Source organism: Festucalex cinctus, chromosome 14 (assembly GCF_051991245.1).
Source record: "Festucalex cinctus isolate MCC-2025b chromosome 14, RoL_Fcin_1.0, whole genome shotgun sequence".
NCBI classification, from domain to species: Eukaryota; Metazoa; Chordata; class Actinopteri; order Syngnathiformes; family Syngnathidae; genus Festucalex; species Festucalex cinctus.
The window spans coordinates 12,032,507-12,043,531 of NC_135424.1; the positions used below are offsets into that span (position 1 = coordinate 12,032,507).

The window sequence follows — 11,025 nt, forward strand, 5'->3', positions numbered from 1 at the left end:
AATTCTTCTGAAGCGTTACACAACACACTTCTTTTGAAAAGCAAAGGCAGCTTGCTTGGGGTTCATTCTGAAGAAGGCTGTCGTCAAGTCAGTGATTTGCCGTTGCCGGTGTAAAAATAGTAATTACATTGACAGCAAATGCTTTCATTACTCAAGCATGGAGGTTACATTCCTCTTCAAACTTTTTTTTTTTTTTGCACAAATGTTGGGATTTTCCAACTGTCGTCTGTGATGACACAGGTTTTCGGTCACATCTGGTTCTGTGACGGTTCTATGCCGGTTGTGGTTGTTTATGGATACTGGAAGTATTTTTGAGGATTCAGACAGTTTTGTCACAATGACCCGGTCAATGTATAAAGAATTGAATTAATGCGTCTGGGTTTTGTTGATTGTTTGCACATGAAATATGATTCCTATCACACGCACAGAGGATCTTGTTTTATTTCTACACAGGCATGTCAGGAGCACATCTGCGGACACATAATGAAAGGACTTTTGAGCTACTACTGAGGTGGGCTCAAGAGACTGCTGTTCTGCCCTTCTCGACTGTTGAGTCAACATATCTTTACCATGACTGTACCAACGGAACGATGCATCTATTGCTCAGCATTGAACAAAGTTTGCTTTTAGGTTGTATTTGTGTCATTACCACCCCCATGGCTCTACATTTTGGCTAGCGGATAGTGTGACTTGACCTCCCTCCCTCACTTGAAACAGCTGATTTATGTCTGGTCCACGACACTTGTACACTGTGGCTGGAATGCAGGGAATGTCAAAGACCCCTCCTCTGCATGTCCCCTCTACATGCAAAGAAATGGTGCAGGCGCCGGCCGAAGACCCACCGGTGCTCCCACTGCAGGGCAAGGAGGCAGAATGTAAGGAATGTTAGAGGAGAGAAAATAAATCCATTCTGTCCTTCTGTCAGTCTCTAGTCGGTATATTTGTAATTGTGGCACATTCTTATATTTGCAGAAATAAAGTGGGCAAGATCAGAAAAAAATATTTTATTTGTGTTAAAATTCAAAAACACAATATGCATAATACTCTGTCATAAAAAAAAAGGCAGGTCAATGAAGAGACAAAATCAAAGAGTGCTTTCTTAAACCCACAAAAACCAAACAGTGTTTGACACTCGAATCTGAAAAAAGAAAAACAAGTAGAATATTTATAAAATCCTCTCGCCCAAAGTCAGCCGGGATCGGCTCCAGCACACCCGCGACCCTAGTGAGGATAAGCAGTACAGGAAATGGATGGCTAGATGGATGGAGGAAGATTAAAGGCACAATACTGTAACTCAGTACTACATGCATATGAACATGCCAGCATGGCCAAAAAAAAAAAAACACTCCATAGAAGCCAAAATAGTTATATGTTTTGATAATGAAAACATAGGCAGCTGTGTAACGTAGCTCACAAAGTCCTTTTGTTTCCTCCTGGCTAGAAGTTGATCATTTGATCATTCCCTTTCTCCTCTACGGGCCTCAGTGTAGCTCAAGGCCTGCTTTTCACTGCGGGTTTATCCATTATGTTGAGCACATCATCCAGGATGGATGGGCCCAGATCAAGTTCAAGGGAGAGCAGTGATCCTGTGATTCGGGTGAGGGACTCCTGTGATGTGCTCTTCTCATTGGAAAACTCATACTCCAAATCACAGATGCGGCCTTCCTCCACCCCACTGTCTCTATCCGCCCACTCGCCGTTGCACTTGGAGAGCTCCTGCTTGAATTCCAGGTTAATGTTTTGGCGAAAAGGTCCTAAATCGTTGCTCTTGTCAGTAAGTAAGTAGTTGCTCTTGGCATTGTAAATTTTGGTCTTGTAGTCCTCTTTTGCAAAACTTTCAATGCTGTCGCTGCTTGTATTGCTGTGAAGGCTTCCGTTAGCTTTGTAGCTAGTGTTGCTATGGCCATTGTAATAAGTAGATTGCTTCTCAATCCTGCTCTCTGTTTTGTTCACTGTGTTCGTCTTGATAACTGCTTTAGACTTGGGCTTTTTCATGTTCTCCAGAAGATCCAGAAGGACGTCAGGCTTTGATTGGATGTCTCTGAAGGGAGGAGAGGGCTTGCCACTGAAGTTGTCCATTGAGTGCAACAAAGCATCCATTGGCAAGATCTCTACGTCCTCAATACTGTCAGGTTTCACTGGGGTTGTGGGTCCCATTATGTCCTCTAGCGGTTGTGGGGGCATTGAGAATACAGTCGAGGAGATCAATGGTAAGGTAAGAGCCTGACAGCCACCGATGGTTGGGAGTGAGATGGCATTCTTCAGAACGGGAGATGGGGTCTCTGTGAAGGAAGCATCGCCCGTACTGTTTGCTCGGAGAAACTCACTTTGGACGCCGTACTGAGGTTGGAAATCTCCCCTCCCTGGTAAGAGTTCATACTTTCCTTGGAGGAAGGACATGTCTCCAAAGGCATCCCTCTGTCCACCTCTGCCGATGTGAATGGTGTGCCGAAAATCACCTAGTGGCGGACTGATCATGTCTGGTGACAAAATATCGCGCAAGCGACATTTTTTCCCTTTCTTACTGTTGTTGGGTTTCAGGTATATTGGTGCTTTGGCTGGCATGACTGTGACTTCAGGGATCAGGAAGTAAGGGAGTAACTCAATAACTTCTGGATTGCAGATCCTCACGGAGAATCTTGAGTTACATTCTTAGTATTACGTCGTCCAGCAGCAGTCTTTCAACAAATGTAGCACCAAGAAGACGATGTGACTCCAATGAGCACTGTTGTCTGAAAGCAGAGGAGCACAAGACCGTTTTTTAAAGACAATTTCAAGTTTCTTATACTTCTTACACAGACAGTGTTTTGAAGTAGAGAAATGATTAAATAGCTAGATTCATTTTTAGACTGATGTGCTCTTCCTGTCAAATCTCTTTTCAGGGGAATGCTTCCAACAACCTGTAGTGGACATAGACTGGCACATAACTTTTTCATTGGCCTGTGTTGGAGGTTATACACAAGTCCCATCAACTCTCATGTGGCAAGAAAATGTTGATTTACTATCTCCAGAGGTGGGTATTAATGATGAGAACCCGAAAATGTCAACATGCTTTTGCTTTAAGAAACTGCCATCAATGGTTTGTTAGTCTGGGAGGCAGCGCAAAATTTGTGAATGGATTGTGCTTGCTTGCCTTAAAGTAAGTGATAAGAACGAACAGAAAAGTAATGCCTGGCGGTAATGGCGTCTGATTTTTTTCTGAAAAGGAGTTTAATGATGCAAATGTATCACTCTTTTGAACACAAATTGTTTTTAGAAGAAAAATGCTTTATTTCAGTGACCCCAGCCAGCTTGCTGGACTATTTTCCTCTCGTCCAACACAGGACCAGAACTCGTGTCACAGAACGCTGTCAGGGGTAAGTCAGTGCTGATCGCACACACGGGAGGTGAGGATGAAATAGAGATTCATGTCAAAAAAGCCGAACTATCCCTTTAACGGGGTCCACTTGTACTGTTGTTCGAGCTCAAAACGTTGTTTTTTTTATTTTATAATTTGAAGATGCCAGCATTTGCACATAATTTTATGTTTTTGTCTGTTTGATGACGTTTTTAAAAATATATCAGACTTCATGTTCAAGCAGTTACTCAGTACTTGAGTATTCTTTTCAGCGAATACTTTTTCACTTGTACTTGAGTGATTTTTTAAAATGAGTATTTTATTTGAGTAAAATTATTTTGAAATAACGCTACGCTTACTTGAATACAATTTTTGCCCACCTCAGAATCTTTGTTAAATAGAACATTACAGACAGTAATAACACAGTACAGTCAAAGAAATACACTTGGTATCCTGAAAAAAAAAGAATAAACATTTCATTTCTCGACTTGAATCCGCTGATCTTCAAAGCCTGAAGAGCAGAGGAGGATGAGCTCCTTTCACGTGAGCCTCCTTTGGTCTGCACCATTGTGGATGTGCTAATGTAGAACAGCTGGCTGACAGATTGGGAGAGGGGTAGTAAAGGGGGACTTTAATAGGATCAGTGGAGGGCACCCTACTTTACAGAAAGCGCTACTGCGCAGGCACGCACAAGATGAACAAGAGCTGAGAAGAAAAAAGGTTACAGGGTTTTAGGGGGATTGGAGCGAGCCATATAATAAGGGCAAGTGGATTTTAAGGAAGAAGGTGATGCAGATTTGTGAAGCGATTTAGCTTTGATAAGCGCAAGATTGACTTGAAATGAAAAGGCGCAAACCCCATCAGAAGGAGTCAACATTATTAAGGGGGTACTAAATTTGATGAAGTTACTGATTGCTTTCTACCTTCGCTGAGTCTTTTCCATTACAAACAAACGAGAGAATGTCACCACAATCTTAGTTTTGGAATGAACTCTGTAAAAGGCTGAGGGCACATTTGGTTTGGCCGATAAAACAAGACATTGTTAGGACAAACTGGAGCGAAGAAACGGGTATTCTCACCGTCTCTCGCTCTCTTTGTGTGCATGCGATGAATGGCAATAGGGAGAGCTTGCCCATTTATAGACATTTACTTATGAGGTCTGTCAGCAGTGACTACCTGACAGTACATCAGGTCTAATTGAATAAAAAAAAGACACAAGGTAATGAAAGAAAAATCCACATTCCTGCTCCGTTGCACGCCACAGACATCCTGCATCAACCTTATCAAAGACACTTTTGACAGGCTATGTTTATTCAGCATACACATTAGTGCGGAGCCAGAGAGACCGGCACTCGCTGGGACTCGAAACTGCTGCTCTGACAGCAATTATGACATGGATTCCAGTGTTTCCTCGAAGTGCTGTCGAAAGTGTTCCTCTAATGTACTGTACAAGGTAAGAAATGTGCACTTGGGGGAAGGCCATTTTGGCTCACAGCTTTACCATGCTAAGCCTATATTGTAGCCATAGTGATGACAATTTAGCACAACACTGTGCTTAATGGTTCTTGTGTGTTGGGATACTTGTGTGACATGCCTGACTGCAATTGTAACTGATAGCAGTTTTGATTGAATGTACGCCATGTGAGAGGTAGAGCGTGTTTGTTTGCCCATAGTTACGTACAAACACAAAGGGAAGAGGGAGGGACAAGAGGAGTGTTTAATGAAAATGTGAGCGTGATCCGTAACTTGTTTAGTTCATGCTTTCCGTTAAGATTTTCATTCTCACTCTCATGCTATTCCTCCCTATTGTCTTCTGTGGCCTCAGGGTTGATAAAGTAATTGGACTCCATTTGTCTCAATTTAGTTCCTTCCTGACCAAGAACAACAAATGGCAGATTATTTTATCTTTTAGATTCTCATGTGGTCCGAGGTGTGTTGAAAATGAATTTGTCCATCCCAGCTGACTTTGGATGAGAGTCGGGGTACACCCTTAGCCGGTCGCCAGCCAAATCAAAGGGCACATATATTAAGAAAGAGCCATTAACATTACGGACATTTTAAGGGAAAATCAACCCCATTTTTTGACAATAACATGTCTATACAACCCCACTAGTCTAAATACGGTATACTGGTTAACGTTGTGTTAGTGGAATATGAGTTAAGCAGCAAAATCCAGCAGTTTTTAATCAATGTCAGAAGGCGGCCATTTTGCCACTTGCTGTCGCGTGAAAATGACATCACAGTTGCTCAGGTCTCAGGTAACAACCAATCACAGCTCAGCTTCAGAAGAGAGGTGAACTGTGATTGGTTGTAGCCTGAGCTCTGATGAGCCAACATTGATGTCATCTTCAGCCGACAGCAAGTGGCAAAATGGCCGCCCCCTGAGATGGATAAAAACGGCTGGATTTTGCTGCTGAACTCATATTCATTTAGACCAGTGAGGTCACATAAAACATATTATTGTGAATAAATGTTTAAGGTTGACTTCCTTTTTAAGACTTTTCAACGAAACTCCTTTGCATGTTTGTTGGAATGTGGGTGAATACTCACATAGTACCAAGAGTTACCCACACAACTCCACACTGGAAGGCCACAATCCGAATGTGAACCCCTGAGTTGTGAGATAAAAATACTCCCATTACCATTAAAATCAGCATGATCCATCTCTTTGCCTCTGAGCTTCCACTTTAACTACTTCTAGAGTTCGTCTTTCTCTACTAGTTTACTACCTGGGGTATAACCACAAATAATTACATTAAGCATAACACCCTTAATTTCAAGTTTCAGTTATAACAAAATGTCAACCATGTCAATGATGAATCAGCAGGCGACTGTTAAAAAAAAACAAAAACAAAAAAAAAAAAAACACAATAATTGTCTCTCTGGAAGAATGCAACATGCTGCAGACTAACCAACTTCATATTTAGCAAACCATTACTGGTTAACATGATAAAATCTGCGTGAACCTAACATGGTACTCTCACAGGGAGAGCTTCTCTTGTGATCGTAGCCAAGGTCAGCATTTGTGGCCTGTAAGAAGTCAGCTGGTGTGGTGAAAGGCTGAGGCTATGACCTTCACATCAGACAACCTGCTGCTAGCTCATTTTGGCTTTTATGGCAAACATGAGAGGAATTCCAAAAGGCCACACGCAAAGAATTTGGAAAACAATCATGCGGCTTTTGGCTGCTGCTGCCAACACACAACACACCTGCATGAGGTGTGGTGAGGCGAAACCGAGCTCGCTGGAGGTGATTCACACAGTTAGAGAATCTCAAGAATCAGAGCAATGCTCAGGGTAAACAACAATTGCCTTAACTGGAACACAAAACTATACAGTTCAAATTAATCTCCAGTTTTTGGAGCACTCTAAGGCACAAAGCCAGGCTCAGATTTGCACCCTGCTTTTGGTACTTGTTCAAACAGGGTTAGTGTTGCACGTGTCGACCACTCAGAGCCAAGCAGTGCCGCCACAACAGAATGCGGTCACGGTTTTCATTTAAACCTCTGGGGTGGTTGGAATTTGACAGCACCCCTTCCTAAATATATTTTCCTGAGAATTCATCTGGCACGATAAACCAGAGTGTCATTGGGTCAGCAGTGTAGTCGTCCAGTGGCTATCTGTGTGGGCACGGAGTGATCTGGAGTCGCTCCAGCCTCTTTAAATACTGAGCTTGGCTTCATCAGTCCCTGCGCGGGGACTTCATAATTAGCACGGGGGCAGCATAAGGAGGAAGGTGTTGAAAGATTTTGGTATTTGCCATTCAACGTGTGGCTCATGATTTGTGTGGGCATTTGGGGGCTAAGTCACGTGCAATACAACTGGGTCAGTGTATTATTAGTGGTGCAACCCTATGACAACATTGCATATTCCTGGTGGCACCACATCGAATATGAAGAGCAGCTGTTCAAAATGTGACCTGCATATGACTTCCCTATTTGTCCAAAATAGAAGTTATGCACCCACTAAATATCCCTCATGTGTTGATACGGGTTTTGTCTCGTTCAAAATAGCTCTAATTTGATAGTTATGGTTAATTATTGGCATATAAAAGACCAACTTTAATTACTGCCTTCAAGTGTAAATGGTAGCCCTAGAATAGTGTTTGTTTCATTTAAAAAAAAAAAAAAAAAGGCTCAATTATAGGCAAAGGCTTTACTTCTGAGGGGCCTGGTGGCAATGTGAATAGCAGGGTGGAGAGTTTGTTCTGTCTATCTTGCTCCCCTTTTACCACCCGCATCTTGTCAGTATTACCCTCGGTGCGTGCTGAGCAAGGAACCCAAATCAAAGCACACAAAACATGAAACAAATTCCCACATGTATAGTTCAAAAATAGCCTTTTCCCTCAATTTTCCTGTTGAATATCACCAAACCCACCTAGAGCAATAAAGAAGTCACCTCTGTTATTTACTTAAGACGTTCATGCCTTAGATGTGTAGCTGGAATACTCTTAAGGGAGCGTATCATGTTGCTCTTGGCAGTCAAGTGGTTTGACTTCAAGAACCTGCTTTACGCGCTTTGTGTGCATTCACACGTGTCAGTCTAAGTCAGCTTGAGAGATTTCCTGAAAAGGTACAAAAATGCAAACTGGGCACCTACATACGTAGCAACCTGCACACTACAACTATATTAGCTATGACATTCAGAAAATTTAGGTCCACTCTTGTGTTCACTCACCTTCTCAATAAATCTTGATCCTCCCCAGGTCGAGCACTCTCATTGCTCTTCTGTGCTCGTCTTCAGTGGCTTCTTTAATGTCTTGAAGACGTTGCCTTGCCTCCGGTCTGCCTCTGAGCTGCACTTCTGTCGACTGGGACGTCTGCCGGACAGCTGTTTTTGAATTGCTCTTCGGCTCCTATTCCTCTCTGAAGTAAGTAAAGTCTCCTCCTATACCACCCTCCCTCCCTCCTCTTCCTCTCTCTCTCTTCTCATTTCTCTCTCTCCCTCTCTCGAGCGACACCTGTGCATGCCTGTAGTGCCTTTTCAATCCTCAGATTGTTTTACTTTATTGCTTCCCTGTGAAATGTTGGAGCTGCAGTCATCACAAGCTTTAGCCCTGCAACCTGCAACAGCATGTGCCCGTTTGCTCACTCTTTTCGTCTGTGTGACTGTAAGAATGCTCACATCTGATACGAGCTATTCTGTAAATTCACTGGGCAGCCTGCAGACATTTGACTGGACCGGACTATTTCTTAGCATCTTTATCCTTATCTGTTTGTCACATGCATTCTTTCCAAAAAAGACCACCTCCCATTTCCTGTTAGAAGACTGTATTTGGCTGCCTTGCACAGAAGCAGACTGGTGCGACAGTGTGAGTGGACTAATTGCCGCAGAACACTGCAGCAATGCAGCATCTGCAGAGGACGTGTAGGTCATGGAACTGCACTTCAACCAAATAAGATACCCACACTGCTTTCTAGCCACGTTCATTGGAAGTAAAGGAAATTATTAATTGAATTATCAGTCTATTTTTTTATGAGAGGGATATGATTAAAAAAAAATCACCTTGGCAACCAGTGCAGCTCATCTCACAAGCTGCAGTGCTGAGTATCTCAATGACACATGTTCTGTTTGTAAAATGGTGGGTGGTAAATATCAAGGGACATACACAATCATATACTAAATTTTATTGTGCAAGTGCACCTAATATTTTGACCCAAGACACACATCGGAGAAATGTTTGAATACATGTACTCACAAAGCAATACTGGTACTTTTTTGCTTCACTTTCTTCCACATGATGCAGTACATCCTTAAGTAAACACACTCCCTCACCTCCTTGCTGATAGAATTGCTCATTCCCCCCCCCCTCCCTGTGTCTTCTATATGATGTTGAATGATGAATGTTGAATGACAACAAACTTGTGCAGTGACTTATAACAGACAAGTGTTGTGAATGAAGCCCTTTGTCATTGTAGTAGCCTTGGCCAGCACATGATCTGTAGGCGGAACAGTCAACACTGTCTTCTCATTCAGTCCATTATACTGTGCTATCAAAACGGATAACACTCACATGCTGCGGATAACATGCTGGAAATGACACAATGAAGCCTTAAAACAATGTATGACAGTAAGAAATATGACAACTACTGTATAGAGCGCATGCTGAAAACTATTCATATTCCTGACACGTTTGAGGAAGTAGAAAATTTTACGGCATTCTACTACATATATTAGTGCAGGGGTGTCAAACTCATGTTCGCTCAGGGGCCGCATGGAGGAAAATATATTACCGAGTGGGCCGCATCGGTAAAATAACTAGTGTTGTTCCGATACCAATACTGCATTAAAACAGTGGTATCGGTATCGGTGACTACTCACAAGTAACATGCTGATACCATTAATTCCAACGCTAATATAGGATTTTGGATGCAGCATCTTGTGTCTTGCTTATGCACGACATTCACAAGTATGTGACATGTTCACTGCATGCCGATCTAAGATATCCTATTGGCCCGTGAATGCTCTGAACCAATGGCAGGACAGCTTTTTCATGTTGAGGAAAAATAAACTAGTGTTGTTCCGATACCGATACTGGTATCGGCAGAGGTGCCGATACTGCATTAAAACAGTGGTATCGGTATCGGTGACTACTCACAAGTAACATGCCGATACCATTAATTCCAACACTAATATAGGATTTTGGATGCAGCATTTTGTGTCTTCCTCGTGCACGACATTCACTGGTATGTGACATGTTCACTGCATGGCGATCTAAGATATCCTATTGGTCCTTGAATGCTCTGAACCAATGGCAGGACAGCTTTTTCATGTTGAGGAAAAAAAAACCTTAAGTATCGGTATGGTATCAGTATCGGACGATACTGCAAAGCTGGGTATCGGTATCGGTATCGGGACCCAAAAAAAGGTATTGGAACAGCACTAAAAAAAAACTTAAGTATTGGTATTGTATCGGTATTGCCCGATACTGCAAAGCTGGGTATCGGTATCGGTATCGGGAGCCAAAAAACGGTATCGGAACAACACTAAAAATAACAGTATATAACTTAAAAACAATTACCGTCATTTATACACAGATTTGTGGACCAGCCCTAAATTACGGAGCTCAACTGTCATCGTGTTGCTCCGAAGAATAACACAAATGCAAACGGAACGGGGCGACACTTTGCCGGTATACGTTCCAGATGTGTTAAATCGACCCATTTTGCATATATATGTTGTTCCCAGAAGGCATTGGGTGGCGCAGTTAATGAAAAGGACAAAATCACCACCAGACATTAAGAGAAGCCCAGAGCTGTAAATTGAGAAGTAGTTTGTTTTGTTTGAATCCTGTATTTAAAAAGTGCATTTTCCTGAGTGAAACCGGCAGACTGGGCCTTTAAAACAAACCGTAACTTTAAGCTGTATGTAAAATAATGACATAAAGGACGACCCCCGTACAAGTTGAATTGCTCATCTGAGGACTGCTTGTGAAATCACAAATTGTATATATTTTGATTGTGGCCGGCTGATTAATTAGTCTGACGTTACAATTATTATTATTTTTTTAACTTTACAAAATCATCTCGCGGGCCGGATTAAACCACTTTGCGGGCCTGATCCGGCCCGCGAGCCGTATGTTTGACACCACTGTATTAGTGAATAAGAGTACCGGAATTAATCATCTTGGTTTAACTGTATATTCCATAAGACCATAGAGCAGTGGTGTCCAAACTACAGCCCGGAGGC

General features: G+C 42.4%; 1 protein-coding gene across 1 annotated transcript; it reads right to left on the bottom strand.

Annotated features, from left to right (window-relative positions):
• Nucleotides 1-989: 989 nt before the first annotated feature.
• On the bottom strand, nt 990-8,186 carry cdc42ep3 (CDC42 effector protein (Rho GTPase binding) 3). The gene is made up of 2 exons (XM_077494662.1): nt 8,014-8,186; nt 990-2,732 (listed from the first exon to the last, which is right to left on the bottom strand). Exon 2 carries the CDS (start codon nt 2,563-2,565, stop codon nt 1,492-1,494), a length of 1,074 nt encoding a protein of 357 aa, XP_077350788.1. The 5' UTR covers nt 2,566-2,732; nt 8,014-8,186; the 3' UTR covers nt 990-1,491.
• Between the last annotated feature and the right edge of the window lie 2,839 nt (nt 8,187-11,025).

Bases quoted from the DNA above. Each gene is read 5' to 3' on its own strand.
- cdc42ep3 (XM_077494662.1), bottom strand. From the start codon at position 2,565: ATGCCAGCCAAAGCACCAATATACCTGAAACCCAACAACAGTAAGAAA.